The sequence below is a fragment of the Mustela erminea genome, chromosome 19 (genome assembly GCF_009829155.1).
Source record: "Mustela erminea isolate mMusErm1 chromosome 19, mMusErm1.Pri, whole genome shotgun sequence".
Lineage (NCBI taxonomy): Eukaryota > Metazoa > Chordata > Mammalia > Carnivora > Mustelidae > Mustela > Mustela erminea.
Window position 1 is genome coordinate 2,445,314 of NC_045632.1, and position 19,319 is coordinate 2,464,632.

Sequence of the window (19,319 nt, forward strand, 5' to 3'; positions counted from 1 at the left end):
CCAAGGGTACTCTTACAGTGGACAGACCGGAGGGTCAGCACTCAAACCGAGTGTCCAACTGAGCATCATCTGTAATGGGACAAAATGACATCATGACCGGAGGAAGGTGGCATGGAACAGACACGGCGTCACCCATAGAGTTTTCCTGCTGAAAATGTTTAATCTGGATCTAATCATGAGTCCAGAGCGTGGGTCATTTTGCGCAGGACAACTGAGCTGGAAGTTTTCAAAAATCCCAAATCCTACAAGTCCAAAAAAGGCAGAGCTGTCCTAGATTTCAAAAGATTAAAGAGAGGACTATAAAATGTAATGTGTGGGCCATGACTGAATCCTGGGTTGGACAGAAAAGAGGTCTATAAAAGATATTTTGACATTGTTGGAGAAATTTGAAAACAAGCAGTATCTTAGATGACATTATGAAATTATTAAGAATTTTCTAAGTGTGGAGCGCCTGGGTGGCTCAGTCAGTTAAGGATCTGCCTTCTGCTCAGGTCATGACTGGGGTTCTAGGATTGAGCCCCGCATCAGGCTGTCTGCTTGGCAGGGAGCCTGCTTCTCCCTCTGCCTGCCACTCCCCCTGCTTGTGCTCTGTCAAATATATAAATAAAATCTTTAAAAAAAAAAAAAAAGAACTTTCTTAGTATATGATGGCTTTTTGGATTGTGTGGGAGAAGGTTCTTATTCTTAGAAGACATACACTTAAAATTTTTAAGGGTAAAGTGCTATGACATCTGCAAATTACTTTCAAATGATTCAGTGAAAAAAAAATCTGTGTACATATGGAGACAGAGATAGAGACATAAAGCGTAGGGGTTACATGTTTCTGCCCCCCCCACACCCAGGACATATGTTGAAGCCCTAACCCCCAGTGTGATTGTATTTGAAGGTGGGGCCTCTGGGAGGTAATTCGGTTTAGATGAGGTCATGAGGGCAGGGGTCCCTGGACGGGATTGGTGTCCTTATAAAAGAGAAAGAGGGGCGCCTGTGTGGCTCAGTTGTTAAGCATCTGCCTTCAGCTCAGGTCATGATCCCGGGATCCTAGCACGGAGCTCCACATCAGGCTCCCTGCTCAGCGGGAAGCCCACCTCTCCCTCTCCCGCTCCCCCTGCTTGTGTTCCCTCTCTCACTGTGACTCTCCCTGTCAAATAAATAAATAAATAAATAAATAAATAAATAAATAAATAAAATCTTTTTAAAAAAGAAGAAGAAGAAAAGAGAAACCAGGGCTTTCTTTCCTGCCTCTCTCTCTGCCGTATGAGCACACCGTGCGAAGGCAGCTGTCTACAAACCAGGAAGCAGGACCTCACCAGGAACGGAATCTGTTAGTGTCTTGATCTTGGATTTCCCAGCCCCCAGAATGGTGAGAAAATAAATTCCCACTAAGCCCACAGATCCAAGATCTCTGAAGGGCACACACACGGCACGATGGGAACAAGAAGTGACTCTAGGGACGCCTGGGTGGCTCAGTTGGTTAAGCAGCTGCCTTCGGCTCAGGTCATGATCCCAGCGTCCTGGGATCGAGTCCCACATCGGGCTCCTTGCTCGGCGGGGAGCCTGCTTCTCCCTCTGCCTCTGCCTGCCTCTCTGTCTTCCTGTGCTCGCTCTCGCTCCTTCTCTCTCTCTGACAAATAAATAAAATCTTTAAAAAATAAAATGTAAAAAAAAAAAAAAAAAGAAGTGACTCTAGTAAGGGCATCTGGGTGTTCACTGCATAGTTTTTTCCATTTTTTTGGTAGGTTTGACAATTTTCCAAATAAGATGTTGGGGAGAAACACATGCAAAAAAAAAAAAAAATTAAGTAAAAAAGTGCTGATGATTTCTGGCCACTAGGTTTTATGATGGTCTTGATGTTTAAATTTTCTCCTCTGAATACTGGGGACTTGCTCAGTTAAATAAGAGAGGAAAACCCAGAATGCACACATGATCAGATCGAGCAGTTGTCATTTCCAGGAATTATTCTTAAGAAACTCACAATGGGATGCACAAAGGTTTAGCCCAGGGCCCCTGAGGCCCAGCATGGCTCTCTAGGGAGGTCCTTTCCTGTTAATTGCTGGGGTGGTGCCCTCCAGAGCAAGGAGAGGCTGTGCCAGTGTGTGGTATGTGAGAGGTCCATTGTCTAAGTTTAAAGCTAGAGACCCAAGGTGGTCTCAAGTGGCTGGCTCAGTCCGTGGAGCAGGTGACTCTTGATCTCAGGGCCACACACTGGGCAGGGAGAGGACTAAAAAAAATTAAAACACACACACACACACACATAAAAATAAAGCTCAAGACCCATGGGCAAGTTAGGGAGGCAGGGGGTAGGTAAATCCTCAGGTGCCTTGTCCACTGTCTCCTGTAAGATTAAGCACCAGATGCCTACAGAATTAACCTGCTCACTAACACAGCTTACAAAGACTTCCTTCTTCTCTTCTCTCACTTTCCTCCAAAAGACCATCTTCTATCTTCCCCTCAAACAGTCAAAGGATAGCAGTAATTCATTCTCCCTATAATTGCTTCCTGAAGAGGGGACTAAGGGGCCCGATTTGTAGCAAAAAACAAAAACAAAAAAAAAAAAACCCCACCAAAAACCAAAAATAATAACTCCATTGTTTAAAAGGTACTGAGTTCCTGTTTGGAATAATGAAGAAGTTCTGCACAAAGAGAGTGCCTGGTGATGGTTAGACAACATTGGGCGTGTATACAATGCCACTGAATGTATACTTAGAATGGCTAGAATGATTCCTGATGTGTTATGTACATGTTGTCAATTTAAGAAGAAAAGAGAGGGGCGCCTGGGTGGCTCAGTGGGTTAAGCCTCTGCCTTTGGCTCAGGTCATGATCTCAGGGTCCTGGGATCGAGCCCGCATCAGTTTTTCTGCTCAGCTGGGACCTTGCTTTCCCCTCTCTCTCTCTGCCTGCTGCTCTGCCTGCTTGTGATCTCTCTCTCTGTCAAATGAATAAATAAAAATCTTTAAAAAAAGTAAAAAAGAAAAGATACTTTGGTAAAGAGAAATGAGCCTGGGAACTGCTCTTGCTCTCCCCAACTGCTCAACAAGCACGGTGTACTGCCATTCTGGCACCAGTCACCCGGAGCTCGAGCAGACTCCACAGGGTGAAGGTTCCGTCCCCCAGGACGCCTCCCATTCCAGGTAGCAGCCAAGTGGGGTTCCCAAGTGACAAATGAGGGGGCTCCCACAAGCCCCCTCAGGCCCCAAACTTCACTGGAACCACTCACAGAATGCTCCGGAAACATTCTACCTACAATTGCAGCAGGTAAAGGGTAAGAGGGACTGTGGCTGGCTTCGTCATCATCTTATGCTAGGTCTTTCCACCAGCCCCACCCAGATTCGGCTTGGTAGCATAACAAAGCTATACTTATCACTTATGAATTTAACAAAAGCTTCTGAAGCTTTATAAGAACAGGTAAATCTGGGAGCGCCTGAGTGGCTCAGTGGGTTAAAGCCTCTGCCTTCGGCTCAGGTCATGATCCCAGGGTCCTGGGATCAAGCCCCATATCAGGCTCTCTGCTCAGCGGGGAGCCTGCTTCCCTTCCTCTCTCTCTGGCTGCTTCTCTGCCTGCCTGTGATCATTGTCTGTCAAATAAATAAATAAAATCTTTAAAAAAAAAAAAAAAAGAACAGGTAAATCTGGTTGGCAGATATCTTCTTTATCACCCTGCAAAGACTAAGGGAAGTACTCAGCAGACATCTTCCCCCACACACACAAGCTGTGGCTCCCCGACTATGCACCAACCAGGGGCTGCCTGGTGCAGGCCAGAGCTCTGGAGTGGTGTCTGCTGGGCGTCTCGACTCCTCATCTTCCTGGGTAAGGGCCTCCCATCACCTGCCTCTTCCTGACAGAGCCCCCACCTTCACGTCCACCACCCCCTTTCTCTCTCTCGTAGCTCTCTTCCTCCTGCTGCTCCCATCCCTGCATGGAAGGCTCCATCCCCCCAGAGGGGAGCACGGTGTTGGGGACAGGGAGGTCTGACCCCTCTGGGGTGGCAGAAGATGGGAGGGCTTTCTGGAGAACATCTAAGAGGCAAACATGAAATATCAGCCAGTTCAACTGAGACACAGAGTGGTGAGCTGAACCTCGGTCTCTGGAGGGGCTGGGAGCCCCAGGCAGGGACAGAAGGGCTCTGGTCCCTGGAGAAGCACAGGCTGTGGTCTCTGGAGGGGACCCTGCCGGGCTGGCTTTGCGTGGGTGAGTCAGGGGAACAGCAGGGTCTGAAGGTTGGGGCTCTCACAAACCGGGATTGTGCCAAATTCAGACCCAAACCATAAAGGCAGAAGGGGCTGGCCCTAGGACAGAGCTGCCATTTGGGACCCCATCCTTGGCTCCCAGGGGCCTGGACTATGACTGCAGCTGGTACTGGGTGGGGCGCAGAAAGGAAGGGCAAGGGCGGTGCCTCCCTTCCACCAGGTGCCCCTGCCCTGCTGCGGCGCAAGCCTCGGGGCTGAGTTCTGACCTACCTCCCACTGCTCCCCACTTTGGGTTCTGGAGTAGCCCCGGTGAGGATCCCTCCTCCAGCTGCATGTGGCAGCCGGGGGCAGGGCGTGCTTCTCCGGTGGGAGCAGAAATGGTATGTCCTCGGGGCTCAGAGGGAGAAGGTGAGTGTTGGGCTGAGTCAGGAGCCAAAGTCAAGATGCCCATCCCACTAGGGGCCCAGCTGGTGAAGCTTTTCTATGAAAACTCCTGTAGTTCAACCCAACTTGGCGCCTTAAAAGGAGAGCGGGAAAAAAAAGGGGCAAGGGCAAGAAGGAGCGGGAGAAGGGAGAAGGGCAGACGCTGAGCCGTGTGTGGCCCCAAGGGGAGGTGCTCACGACCAGAAGGGAGCGGTGGCTCTCTGTGGCACTGTGGCCCTGGACCCCAAGGACTTCAAGTGGAGCTGCTGCAGAAACTTCTACCCCTTCCACCGCCCCACGCTGCGGTGCTGCCAGACCTGGGACAAGTTCATCGTCGTCCCCATGGACCCCCAGAAGTCCGAGGCTGAGGACTGCAGGACGTACACCCAGGAAACCCCAGGGAGGTCCCTACCCTGCTGACTCTAGAGGGGTGTGTCCTCTCTGTTTGCAAGTCAACAGGGCAGCCCTTCTGGTGTTCTGCCCTCTCCTGACCCCTTCCCCTCCCCACCAGCAGGTCCCAGATTGCCAAGCGTGTGATGGGAAGTTCCCTGGGTGTCCCGCAAGAATGTCTGACTCCACGAGAAGGTAGAAATGGGTGTGTGGGCAAAGCGGAGAGGCTCATCTGGTTGTAGGAAGTCATGGCCAAGTGGAAATCACCCGGTGACCACCATCCAGCAGCCGTGGCCCCTGCTGCCCCTTCAAGGGTCTCACAGGGGTACTTCAAGGTCAAGGGAAACCCTGTCTCTAAACTTGGACTGGTTATGACCAGGGTGTCTGGCTTTCTCTTCTCTACATGTTGCAGAGTAACGGGAAAACCAGGGCGCAGACCCCTGCGCATTCTCGGGTGCAGATACCCGGATGCTGCAGCGTTCAACGAAGGGTGCTTATCACGAATGGGTTTTGATAAGCAGATTCTACTGTTATTTGCCCGTTTCTCCTGGATCCTGTGTCACCAATAAAGACCGCACCCTTTGCTCAGTGTCAGTCTTGGCTGGCTTGCTGCACGTGGGGGGACGAACTCTCGCTGGCTCCGGTTACAGTAACTGGCTGGGCTCCAACATTCGACGCAAACGGGACAGGGAGGTTCTGCCCCAGAGCAGCTGGCGTTGGGGTGCCTGGTCTCATGCTCCCCACAAAAGACCTCTGGGGCTATGACACTTCCCTAAGTCCCACCCCTTCCATTCTTGCCCACCCTTGTCTGCTCCCAGGAGGCGGAGGGCTTGGGAAGGCATCGCGAACCATCCTCTGTATGCCCGGGAGGTTTGGGCAGCGCCCACAAGACAGGAGGGGGATGCGAGAAGGTATTGGTAGGGCCCATCTCTCCTGTTCTCCCACAGGGCCAGAGTGGCGGGCTGTGCCCTTGACCTGAGGTTGCCGTTCTGGCTGTTGATCACTCCTGGGGCCCTGCCGAGATCTTGGGATGGTTCTCAGCTTTGCTGTGCCGGCTCCCTGGGCGCCTCAGCATCCTTCCCTGGATCCCTTCACCAACACCCCCATCCTGCACTGAAATCTCTTCCCTCCCCTCTGAGACTGTTTACTGATCACTTAGAAGACAGACACAGAACATCTGACAGAATGATTCTCACTTTGTACATACATGCATATCTATCAAAATCTACACAATGCATATTTTTTTCTCTGCAGACACAGTGCAGGCACACATGCACGTTCCAAGGACATGAAACACAGCTAGAAGTGAACACTGATCATCTCTGGATAGTAGGATCACAGATGATTTTTATCCTTCCATTTTATGTTTTTCATTGTTGCTGAGTTTTCCTAGGGAGCCTGCTGTGCCTTGAGATATGTAGAAAATAAATGACTGGAAAACAAAGAAATGACCCAAATGGAATTCATTTCTGGACGGAGCAGTGTTCACAGGTGTCTGGTCACACAGAGCCTCCTTTCCCTGCATGCTCTCCTCTCCGTGGCCCAGAGCCTGCCTAACCTGCTCACCAACCTCTCATTCCTGCCCCGCTAAGCTGCACACTCTAAGCTCAGGGAGGGGAACGTTAAAAAAAAAAATGTTTTTATGAATTTCCTTCCCACTGGCATCTCTGGGCCTTTGCATGTGCTGTTCTCTCTGCATCTGGTCTGCCCTGGACTTCACCCCATGCACCTTTCCCCTTTGTTGATTTCAGTCTGTGTCCTTACACTGGAATGAACATGAGTATCAGTTTTTCTGAGTCCTGTGAGTCCTAGCAAATCACTGAGCCTGAGGGTAGTTTGGGGGACCCCCAACACAAAGAGAGTCAGAGTCAAAGATGTGGTTCTTATAAGATACTTCACACAGGGCCTGCAACCCAATAAATGTGAAATCTAGCACTGGGGCTCCTGGGTTAAGGAGTGGGTTAGCCTCTGCTCAGTGGGTTAAGCCTCTGCCTTCAGCTCAGGTCGTGATCTCAGGGTCCTGGGATCGAGCCCCACATTGGACTCTGCTCGGCAGGGAGCCTGCTTCCCCCTCTGTCTCTGCCTAACTCTGTCAAATAAATAAATAAAATATTTTTAAAAATCTAGGACAGTCATTTCCTCAGCCTCAGCGTCCTCTTCTGTAAAATGGGGGGTCATAATCGCCCTGTACTCTTTGGATGGGGATATTTATAATTTGGGGTGAAGAAGCTCTTCTCAAACAAGGGAGGAAAAGTAAGAACCATAAAAGAAAAGATGGGAAAATCTGGCTTATCAAAATAAAACAAAAACAAAATCTGTAGAACAAAAGACAACCTAAACAAGCATTAAGAACAAGTAAAGCAGGCATTCGTCACAGGAACTGGAGTATCCAATCAACAGCTGAACATATGCCGAACCCGCTAGGGGTCATCTGGACCCCTAGGCTAGGGTTTTCTGCCGAACCCGCTAGAGAAGCACAGACAGAGTCCCCCACGCTAAGCGTCTTACCACACAGCTCCAATGAGAGGTTTGCCAGAAAGCCTCCTCATCTCAAACACAGCATGCAGATTCTATGCAGGGCACATCGGATCACTAGGGGAGAGAATGGGCAGCCTACAGAAGGTGTGTGTGAGACGCTGGAGGACAGCCCCCCCAGCACGTCTACTCCGCAATGCCTGGAACCTCTGAGTCTTCCATACAGCCAAAGGGACTTCACGGATGTGATGAAGTAAATTAAGGATTTGCAATGGGGAGATTATCCTGGATTACCCAGGTGGGCCCTAATCCCAATGACAAGTGTCTTCATAAAAGGTGGGAGAGAAGATACAGATACAGAGCAGAAAGCCACATGTGAGGATGGAGGCGGAGATGGGAGGGACATGGCCACAAGTGCAGGAGTGCCGGCGGGGGCCACCAGCAGCTGGCAGAGGCAAGGAACAGGTTCTCCCCTTAAGGGAGGGAGGACAGGACACCTGGGTGGCTCAGTCAGTTAAGCATTTGCCTTCAGCTCTGGTCATGATCTCAGGATCCTGGGATCGAGCCTTGTGTCCACTTTTAGCATGAGTCTGCTTCTCCCTCTCCCTCTGCTCCTCCCTCTCTCCTCTCTTTTTCTCTCAAATAAATAAATAAAATCTTAAAAAAAAAAAAAAAAAAACCCTGGCGATTTTTCCAAAGGGTAAACACTCGGAACACCTCGGTGGCTCAGTCAGTTGGGAGACTGACTGGCTCACATCATGATCTCAGGGTCCTGGGATCGAACCCTACATCAGGCTCCCTGCTCAGCTGAGAGTCTTCTTCTCCCTCTCCCTCTGCTGCTCCCCCAGCACATGCTCACTCATGCTCAAGTTCTAATAAATAAATAAATAAAATCTTTTTATTTATTATTTTTTTAATATTTTATTTATTTATTTGTCAGAGAGAGAGCAAGCGAGAGCGAGCACAGGCAGACAGAGTGGAAGGCAGAGTCAGAGGGAGAAGCAGGCTCCCTGCGGAACAAGGAGCCTGATGTGGGACTCGATCCCAGGACGCTGGGATCATGACCTGAGCCGAAGGCAGCTGCTTAACCAACTGAGCCACCCAGGCGTCCCAATAAATAAATAAAATCTTAAAAAAAAAAAAAAAGGGTAAACACTCTTGACCTATGACTCACTCCTAGATATACCCAAGCGCAATGCCCACCAAAGCCTTGTGCCGGGTCAGTCCTAGAAGCTTTGCTCATAACAGAGACAAGCTGGTAAGTACAGTGTGTTTTGGTTGACAACGGAATACCGCACGGCAACAAAAAAGAACAGAGGATTACAACACAAAACAGCACAGATGCATCTCTTAGATACTACATGGAACAAAAGAAGATCCAAAAAAAGAACATTCCATACCAGTCCACCAGATACAAAGCTCAGGAACAGGCAAAACTGATCAACAGTGACAGATTCCAGAAGAGTGGTTCCAGCTGGGAGGGGGTGTTGCCAAGGAGGCAGCAGAAGGGAGCGTTCCTGGAAACGTCCTGTCTCCATCTGGGTGCTGGTTACTATGTATATCCATGTGTGTAAGAATTCACAGAGACATATACCAGTGCGGCTTATATACTTTACCATATGTTTATTTTTATTTTTCAACTAAAACCATAATTAGGAGAAAAGAGAAACGTCCAATAAGGAAAATGACCCGAGGATAGAAACAAAGCTCTGACAATCTGGAATAAATAAGCTGCTCAGTAAAACGTACCCAGCAAAGGTAGAATTACACTTTCAGTATATACTACTTAAATGCACTGGCGAAATACGCGTGTCTATAGTTGAGAAATTATTTTTTCTCCCAGGCAACAGAGCAGAAAGCCACAAGGAATCTCTGGAAAATCTGGGCCCCCCATTCTTCCAGAAAGTGGAGTAGGCTTGTTCTTTCCCTGAGGGGTCAGTGCTGTTGGGAGAGCGGGGGGTGGGGGCTAGCCATCAGAGAGAGACTGTGGGGGTGTATTAGTCACCTCTGGCTGCTGTAACATACAACCATGAACTTGACAACTCAACCCAGAAATGCATTCTCTCAAAGTTCTGGAGGGCCAAAGTCCAAAAGCAGCATCACTGGGCCGAGATCAAGGTGTCAGGTGGGCTGCCGTCCCTCCAAAAAACTCAAGACGAGAGTCAGTTCTCTGCCTCTCCCAGCTTCTGGTGGCTGCTGGCTTTCCTGGGTTCCCAGAGGCCCCATCCCATCCTCACAGCCATGTTCATGTGGCCTCTCCTGTGTGTGTGTTCCCTCTGACCATGTCTCAGGAGCACACTGTGATGGCAGTTAAGATCCGGGTTAGACAATTCAGAAAAATCTCTGCATCTGGAGATCTTTAGCTTCCTCACGTCTTCAAAACTTTTATCACGTGGGGTCACATTCACAGGTTCCGAGGACAGGGGGCACCATTCCATTCTGCCCACGCCAGGTCAGGGGAGAAGAGGCTGGAGGTTACAGGCTGGCTGGGATTTGGCCAGGTATCTTAGAATACTAACGGATTTGCTGACTCAGCAAATGCAGGAGAGTTAATGAGAGACAGAGGGAGGAGGAAACGGTCCACACTAGAGAGGTCCTGGGGGGAGAAACAGAGGCTCCTGCCAAGAGCCAGCCCCTATTTGCTGGCCGCATGAGTAAGCCTCCTTGCCAATGGGACTGTGCACCTGTTGAGCCTTGGGGTGACTTCAGCCCTGGCCTGAACCTCATTCCTCTCAACGATGTTGCGTTTTCCTGGTTTTACATACCTGGAACTTAATTTAGGAAAGCTGCAGAGAGCTGAGCATCCATCATCTACCACCGTCTCCCAGCTCGGGCATGACTAGCCAGACAGCACGTTTCCGTGTGACTGCAGGTGCCCCCAGGGAGATACAGATGTGGGGTGACATGGCATCAGATGGCATGTCCCTAGGAGATGCTCATGCTTGCACGGGACACGGTAATTCTGGGCATTCTAAAATCTGGAAGACGAACTCCGACTTCTGCTTAGGTGCCGCGCTCTTCTCAACTCCAACTGGCAGATTCGCCATATGCAGCATCTCCCCCTGGAACAGCTTTTAGGATAATACATGACATTCATTGCCAGATGGAAGGGCTGACGCCGGCTCTCCGTCCCACCAGCAATATTCCCGGCACTTCGAGTTGCTAAGCAAAGCTCAGGGCGGGAGGTACAGGAGGGATTAAAGGGGTCTGCGACGAAGCTCACTGACCACCCAGCTTGATACTAAGCACTCAACAGACTGATGTTATTATTATTATTTTATTTTACAGAACCTAGCTGTTCTGCAGGAAATACGACCCCTAAGACGAAAGACACAAAGTCTCCCCCAAATCGATCTTGCAACATAAAGAGCAAATTTTTCCAAGCCAGCAGAGAAGCTGTTGCGGAAACGTGCGTCAACACTTAGCGGAGCGGATATACAAACTGTGGTACGCCCATTCAGTGACCATTATTCAGTGATGAAAAGAAATGGGCGATCAAGCACAAAAAAAGACATGGGAGAATCTTAAATGCATATTGTTCAGTGAAAGAAGCCAGGCTGAAAAGTCCGTGCGCTGTATGATTCCGACTTACTGACACTCTGGAAAAGGCAGTAAAAACACCTGGGGTTGCGGGGCTTCAGGGAAGGAGGGAGGGGCAGGTGGAGCACAGGGGAATTTTAGGGCAGTGAAGCCATTCTGTGTGATACTGTAATGTATCAAGATATGATACTAGATATGATATGATATAGACATGATACTATATTCATTTGTCTGAACCCATAGAATGTACAACACTGAGCGGAAACCCCAGTGAAAACTATGGACTTTAGTAACGTGTCAATATTGGCTCCTCAGCTGTAACGAAGGCACCATATGAGAGCCAGACGTTAATCACAGGAACAGCTGTGAATGTACGGGGGGTGCTGGGGGGAGACAGACGGGAATTCTCTGTACTTTCTGCTCAATTTTTCTGGAGACTTAACACTGCTCAAAAAATATAAAGTCTATTAACTTTCTAAAAATACAAGAATAACTCCGATAAATCTGAACATAAGAACAAGACGGCTGGGTGGCTGAGAAGAGATCAAAACATATGTTCAGGGGCACCTGGGTGGCTCAGCTAGTTAAATGTCTGTCTTCCTCTTAGGTCATGACCTTGGGGTCCTGGGATCGAACCCCAAGTCAGGCTCTCTGCTCAGCAGGGTGTCTGCTTCTCCCTCTCCCTCTGCCTATTGCTCCCCCTGCTTGTGCTCGCTCTCTTGCTCTGACAAATAAATAAAATCTTTATTTAATTAGTTAAGTGATTAGTAATTATTTAATTAAAATATTTATTTATAATTATATATATTTATATAAAGTTTCAAACTCTTGTCATTCAAAACAAGATGGTGTTGAGCGTGACAGACAAACGGACGGTGGGACAGGACTGAGAAACAGGCACCAGTGTCAAGGAGATGGAGTGAGTACTGCTGTCCACTCCTGCAGGAGGCGGGAAAGGATAGAGCATCCCTCACACTTCAAGACACGGGCCAATCGATCATTCGGAAACTGAAGAACACAGATCCCAAACTTACACTCTTCAAAAACCAAAACATTACAGAACAAAAAGCTACTCTTGATATATGACTGAAACACAAAGAAAACTTGAATACAAGTATGATAAAATAGAGCTGTACTCAGATATCCTTGAGGCAAAGGAGTCCTTCTCAAATAAGGACAGAAAAAAAAAACAAAGGCCTAAAGGGAAAAAGACTAATAGACCTGGTTATTTTATTTTATTGTTTTAAAGAGTTATTATTTATTTATTTGACAGACAGAGATCACAAGCAGGCAGAGAGGCAGGCAGAGAGTGAGAGGGAAGCAGGCTCCCCGCTGAGCAGAGAGCCCGATGTGGGGCCGATCTTGGGACCCTGAGATCATGACCTGAGCCGAAGGCAGAGGCTTTAATGCACTGATCCACCCAGACACCCCTTTTTAATTTTATTTTTAAGTTTATTTATTGAAGTCATGTGTACTCCCAACACAGGTCTCAAATTCACAACATCAAGACCCAGAATTGCCTGCTCTTCTGAGACAGGCGGGTACCCTGGATTTGCTTATTTTAAGATGAAAAACTTCAGTTGGAAGAAGCCTACCAGAAACAAACATTAAAGGGACAGTGAGAACAGGCATTTTCCAGAAACAGTACAAATGTCCTATAAATAGCTACAAAAACGCGTGAGGTACAGGTAAGCAGAAAATATAAGTTAAAAGAACAGTTACATTCCATGTGCACATCTATGGCTTGAAAATTTTTCAAGTTGGATCATTCCAAGCATTGACACTCCCTCTGCACCTCCGCAGAATTTTCGAGGGCGATTTTCATATTAACTATAAATAATGTTTAACACATTCGGTTCCTTCAGCTCTTGGTATCTCCCTAAGGAAAGACTCACGCAGGCCAGAGAAGCACACAGAGATGGCTGAGTGTCAAAAGCGGAAAGCAGTGGAAAGCTAATAAGGGGATCTCAAGTATGACCAGATCGTTCCTAAAGGGGATCTGCCAGAGTTCCCCCAAACCAGAGGCAAGACTCCTTTCAGGGAGGGGACTTCGGTTTCTCTGAAATGGTTGAACTTTGATGAAGAGTGTGCAAAGTTCAAAGCACAGGGATGGGCCCTTTGAGCAAGGTGGGCACATTGGATGTGACAGAGCCATCGGGGACCTCACCCCCAACCCCCAGGTCCACAACCGCCCCTACCCAGTGGAGGCACCTCTGGGGAGCCTGGCCTGGGCACTGCCATTCCAGGGGCGAGCGGCGCTCTCAGCCCAGGGGTCCCAAGTCCCAGCCCACCACCTCCACTCTCCTCCTTCCTCCAGGAGGTCCCAAATAGACACCAGGAGCATCCCCTGATGGGGGTGTGGTTGAGATAAAGAATGTCAGAGACACAGCACAAGGGTGAGCTCAGTGACATCAGAGATGAGTAAAGATGAGAACTGTCTTCCCAGCCCTAGCTGGCCACCATTCAGAATAACAAAAACCTGCCAGAGGAAATCTGGAAATCTGAGCTGAGCTGGGGATGGGGGAGGGCGGGGGCTCTGCCGCAGCCTCCCTCATAGGCTTTCCCTTCTAGGTGCACAGAGCTAAGACCTAGAAGCTGTCAGTGACTACCCACATCCCATCGCTCAGCAAATCCTATCTGTTCCACCTCTGAAATATTAATATGCCCAGAATCCCACATCTCCCCACCTCCACTATCTCCCCCAGTCCAGCCACCATGCCCCCCACATCTGGTCGATCACAGTCATCTCTTTACCTGACTGACGGCCTTCACCTTTGCCCCCCATAGTCCGTCAAGACTGGGGGTGGGTCCTAAGTCAGCTCATTGTCCCTGCTCTGCTCAGAGCCTCCAGGGGCTTCTGCCTCGCCAAGAATAAAAGCCAAAGGTGCACGGCAGCCCACTTTATGTAGGTCTGTATAATATACACATACGTATATGCTCTTCTTTACGAGACAGAATAAAATAGAAAGTAACAAGTGTGCATTGCCCATGGTGAGGGCAATTACCATTTACCGGAACTTTTGTTCTAACCATGTATGTAATATATAATGTATGATGTTAACATATGTTGTGTTATCAAATGCATATAATGGATTTTACATGTTTAGAATACATATTAGGGGGCGTCTGGGTGGCTCAGTTGTTAAGCATCTATCTTCGGCTCAGGTCATGATCCCAGGGTCCTGGGATCTAGCCCCATATTGGGCTCCTTGCTCTGCAGGAAGCCTGCTTCTCCCTCTCCACTCCCCCTGCTTGTGTTTCCTCTCTCACTGTGTCTTTGTTAAATAAATAAATAAAATCTTAAAAAAATAAAAAGAATACATATTAGGTACGTAGGATACTTTTATAGCTGTTGTTTTTCTTCATGAAAAGTAATACACGGTAAGAAGTACCAGACCGCACGGTACCTATTAAGGGTGTTTGGTGATTTTCATTCCAATGATGCACACACACAACATATACTATACAATGCTATGTTACATAAAAATATTTTTATATTGTTATATACTATGGCACATGATGCATGAATTATGCCCTATTTTTAATACACACATCAAGTGTGAACTGTAAATTACATAGATCCGTATATGGCGTAAACTCTGCTTCTCACTGTGGCTTGCCGCCATGGGTTGAGATGGAGACTTCTTTATTTTCTTTTAAGATCTTATTTATTTATTTGAGAGGGAGGGAGAGAGAGAGAAGAGAAGCAGAGGGAGAGGGACAAGCAGACTCCAAGGTGAGTCTGAGATCTCATGCCTCTGAGATCGTGGCCTGAGCCGAAATCAGTCAGAAGCTTAACCGACTGAGCCACCCAGGCACCCAGTGGACTTGAGATCTGTGTGTATCAGGATCCCAGCCGAGTCTTTGGCGAATGACACCTGCAGGTGGGGAGGGAAGGAAGCAGAGCTGGGTCTGGAGTAGCTGAGGCGAGATAAAGTTGCCAGTCCTCTGTGGTGCCCAGAGCTAGGAGGAACCTCCAGAGCTGGGCCAACTGAGGCAAGGGTGCTGGTCTTCGTTCCCCTGACTCCCCTTATTATATTCCAGAGGAGAGTAAACTCTTTACTCCTGAACTCTGCCATTGGATCAGTCCTTTACGACTTTCCTGCCCATCTCTTGCCCTAGGGGTCAGCCCTTATCTCATTCCTGGCTGATTCCCAGCTACTGTAATGGGGCCAGGCAGGCAGTACGTGCTCAGTAAATATTTGTCTGTAAAGAGTAGGTGGAAGGTGCTCCCTCAATTCTCCTTTGGGCACGCTTCCCTCCCTTCTGTCCATTGAGGTTGGGGGCCCAGGCCTGGCCCCTCAAGAGTCACAGTGGCTAGTACCCAGGGCCGGCCATATGGGCCCATGAATCAGGCACAGGCTTACTGAAGCCCACTTTCTCTAGCAGTGGCTTTCTCCAGGCAAGGGGCTGTCTGACTGGGAAACCAACAGAGGCAGAGGGGACAATGGAGCCGAGCCAGAGATGGGAGAGGCAGAGAGCCCTCAAGACACTGAGGCTTCTGTGAGCCAGTGTAAATGGGAAATGGATTTCTGTCCCCACCCCCCGCCCCCGGTCGGTCCTGAGTCCCGTCTGGATTCAATGAGGCAATTTTTCCCCAAATCACCGCAGGGCACACAGGTTAACGTTGTAAAAGCAAAGTCTGGATATGCTCGTCCCCCTGCTGGACGGGGGACACCACAAGGCAGGGTTGTGGTTGTCTGGCTCACTGCTGGGACCCTAGCGTGACAGAGAGCAGGGCAGGGGACATGGTGGACACCTGAAAGCTTCCTGAATGAAAGGAGTCGGAAGACGTTTTTTTAAGGTTGTAACAGGGGTTTTTTGAAGATTTAAAAAAAAAAAAAAAAAGAATACATCAACTTGAAGACAAGCACCCCCATTTATGAATTTATTCTACCCCTCTCCCCGAGTCACAAATATATACAAAACTTCAGCTAGTAGGAAACCAGAGTAATGAAGCATGCTCCCGTCTCAGCCTCGTGCATCAAGAGGGGATTCCTTGCATTCCCACACACCCTGATCCCACCCAGTGCACGAAGCCGACGCATCCCACAATGTCTGGCCACACGGAAGGACACGCAGAGCTGAGTTCTGAGGTCTGAGTCTCGGAGACGGGACAGTAATGGCGCATCAGGGTAAAGACCGGCGTAGGGGTATGGGGCTTGGGCTCTGGTACAGACTGTCCATCTCTGGTCCCACTCCTGCTTCTTTCCTGCCTGTGTGTCCTTGGGCAGGTGACCCCCCCCTTTCCGTGCCTCCATTTTCCCATGAATGCAATGAAGAAAATATTGGTAAGGGCCACTATCTATGGCCATCATGGGAGTGGGGAGCACATCACAGTCACTGACCTTCCCCGACCTGTGCTCTAGAGATGGGTCAGTGTCCCAGGGCACCCCCAGGAGTAGCCATGGAAACCGGGCACTGAGCCCGCTCACCTGGCTCCGTCCCTCACCCCATCCTCACAGTGCTCACTCTCTCTGAATCTTCTTCTCATTTACCCACTCAGGTCACTTCCGATTGTAAAGACACCTCCACCCAGAAGCCACCTCCTCAGCTCCCACTATAATCAGTTTCGCCCCTTCATCTAGAAGACGAAGATGATCTTTCAGGACCCCAGTTTCTTGGGTTTCTGTCTGGGTAGAAGTTGTGTCCAGAGCCCCCCCGCCCAGGCCCCCTTGCCCCAGCACACCCTGGCAGAGAGGTGAGGGAGGAAGGAGTTGAGAGAAAGCTGGCCCCTCCCGCTTCATCTCGAGCTGCTGGAACCCAGCCCAGGTAGAATGGATCTTGGATCTGACCCTGCTCACTAAATGCTAAGATTTCAGGTGTGGTCTGCGGCTGTTTGGAACAGAAATTGAGCCCCCCCACCCCCACTCCCAATGCTGCCTCTGGGAAATGCCTTGGGTCTCTGTGGAGATCCCTAACCACCCTTCCTCCCCAGTAACCGGCTCCCTGCTCCCCTCTCCCCTACCAGGGCTCTCTAGCACCTGCACCCCTTCTTCTCCCATCGCTCTCACTGAGCCCCACCCCCCACCCTGCTCTGATTACTTCACCACCTTGGTAAGCCAGTCCCTCACGGGCTTCGTGGCCTTGGGCAAGTCCCTTTGCTTCCCCTGGGTCTCAGAGAAAGAGTTCATAGGATCGCTGCTCATGCACACACATCGGCTTCTCTCATTTTAACAAGACTTGCCCCCATTTTGAAGATCCCTGTGTCCTCAGACACATCCTAAAGTTGTCTTCCTCACTCTGGGGCTCTTTCATTAGGGCAACATAACACAGACCTCCCGCGTCAGTGAGGTTCCCGGGAGAGGCACCCAGTGGTAAAGGCTGGTTTCTGGATTGTTCCTATCATCCCTGTAAGGAAGGCCACGTGTCCCGTGGGGTTGGCAAGAGTCCCAGCGTCCTCTTTGGGGCGGGGAGGTGTAGTGGGTTGAATGGTGGCTCCCCCAAAGACATGTCCACACAGTAACCCATGGAACTGTGGTCGTGAGCGTATCTGGGAAGAAAAACCCAACTCTGTAAACTAAGTTAAGGACCCTGAAGTGAAATCACCCTAGGTTTGGGAGAAGGGGGCTAAATTCAAAGACAAGTGCCTTTGTAAGAGACTCAAGAGAAGGCCACGTGAAGAAGGAAGCAGAGACTGGAGCTCTGCAGCCACCAGCCAAGGAATGCCTGAAATGCCCAGAAGTCAGGAGAGGCAAAGAAGGATGGCCCCCCAGGGCCCTCGGACGGAGCGCTGACAGAGCATGGCCCTGCTGAGACTCTGGCTTCAGATCTCTGCCTCCAGAACTGTGAGAGAACACATTTCAGTGGTTTTAGGCCATCAAGTTTGTGGTCATGGTTATGGTAGCCCTAGGAAACTCAGAAAGACAAACGGGTGGCCTAGTCTAGTGGGATGGAGGTGGGGCCGAGGGCTCTGGAGGCATGAGGGGGCCAGTGCGTGAAGGGGGACGGCCGGACCAGTCCAGAGCCCCAGCGGGAGAAGGGCAAGGGCACAGAGGTCAGCAGATCTGGACGGCACAGGAGAAATATGATGACATTGTGTCGGGAGAGGCCACGGAAGAGGGCATGTCAGGAAAGGCTGAGGGACTTGGAGGACAGCTCAACAGGGGGCCGGGGCTGGATTTAGCCTTAGACAGGAGTCATTTTTCCACCACAAAGGGGTGTTGGGGGATCTTTTGGTATCTCCCACTTGGGGTCACAGCAGGGTACCTCAGCTCCCGTTAAGGGGGGAAGACAGAGCATTCAGCGGATCAGCTGCAGGCCAGGAGCCCCCGTTTGCCCCTCAAAGAGAACGGCCAAAATCCAGCTAGAGCCCACCTTAGACGCCGGGGACAGAAGTGCACGAACCACGCTGCATTTCTTTACAATGGTCTGTGCTGACCCACCAAGGGGGAGGGGTGTCCCAGTGACAAGGATGAGCGTCCCAGGGAAGGGTGTCACAGACATGGGGGTGGGGGTGGGAGTGGGGTCACAGCTTGATTCAGCTTAAGTCCGGTTCGTTTTTCCTCCTGCCAGAAGAGTGAGCCTGTTGTCCTCCTGGCTGGGACCGCACAGGTCCATGTGCTTCAGTGCTGTACCGATGAGTCAGGGCTGGAGGGCGATTCGGCTTCACCGCTGGGCCTGGCCCCCGTGGAAGGTCCCGCGGGCCAGGAGGGGCTGACTGAATCCAAGTTCCATCAAGATCCTGGGGGTTTCCGCAGGGCCAGCGCAGGTGGGGGCAGTACGGGGAGAAGGCCACATCGGGGCACACACAACCACCGCCAAGTTCACGCTTGCGCGGACTCCTGCACCTTGCACGCGGATGCCGCCTGGGGCGTGGCCGGCGGGTCCGGGGCGCAGAGCTGGGCGCGCACCTCCCGCATCTGCGCCTGTAGCTCCTCCAGGGCGCTGTGTGCCGGCGCCGCCTGCACCTGCGCCTGCAGGGCCTCCAGCGCCAGCGCCAGGCGGCCCACCTCGTCCTGCATCGCGTCCCAGGCCGCGCGCTGCTCCTCCTCCTTGTGCCGCTGCTGCGCCTGGTGGCGCCAGTATTCCAGCACCAGGCAACCGCCGCCCACGATGAAGATGGTGGCCTCGCCCAGCAGCTCGGCGCCCAGCTCGGCCGCGGCCTCCTCGTTCAGCGGCTTGATCACCGTGCCCCGGAAGCCCATGATGCGCATCTTGGTCCGCATCTCCACCCAGTGGTACACTGCGGGGGAAGAGAGGGGTCAGGTCTGTGTGCCAGGAGCCCCCGACAAGCCCCACCCCTCTGCATTTGGGATATCCGGGCTGGAGCACTGGGGACACCACTGCCAGAACTGGGAGGAGGCG

The 19,319-nt window shown here is 50.6% G+C and overlaps 1 protein-coding gene across 3 annotated transcripts in view; it reads right to left on the reverse strand.

Moving 5' to 3' along the window:
* OPA3 (outer mitochondrial membrane lipid metabolism regulator OPA3) overlaps nt 1-19,319 on the reverse strand; it is a 71,423-nt gene that overhangs the window by 10,126 nt on the left and 41,978 nt on the right. For 2 of the 3 annotated variants that reach the window (XM_032323349.1, XM_032323348.1), the window contains exon 2: nt 16,392-19,197. The exons of the other annotated variant lie outside the window; for it this stretch is intronic. In XM_032323349.1, the coding sequence (XP_032179240.1) occupies nt 18,779-19,197 (419 nt within the window). In that variant the 3' untranslated portion in view covers nt 16,392-18,778. Of the gene's footprint in view, nt 1-16,391; nt 19,198-19,319 lie in introns of those variants that run through there. 3 annotated transcript variants of the gene reach the window in all.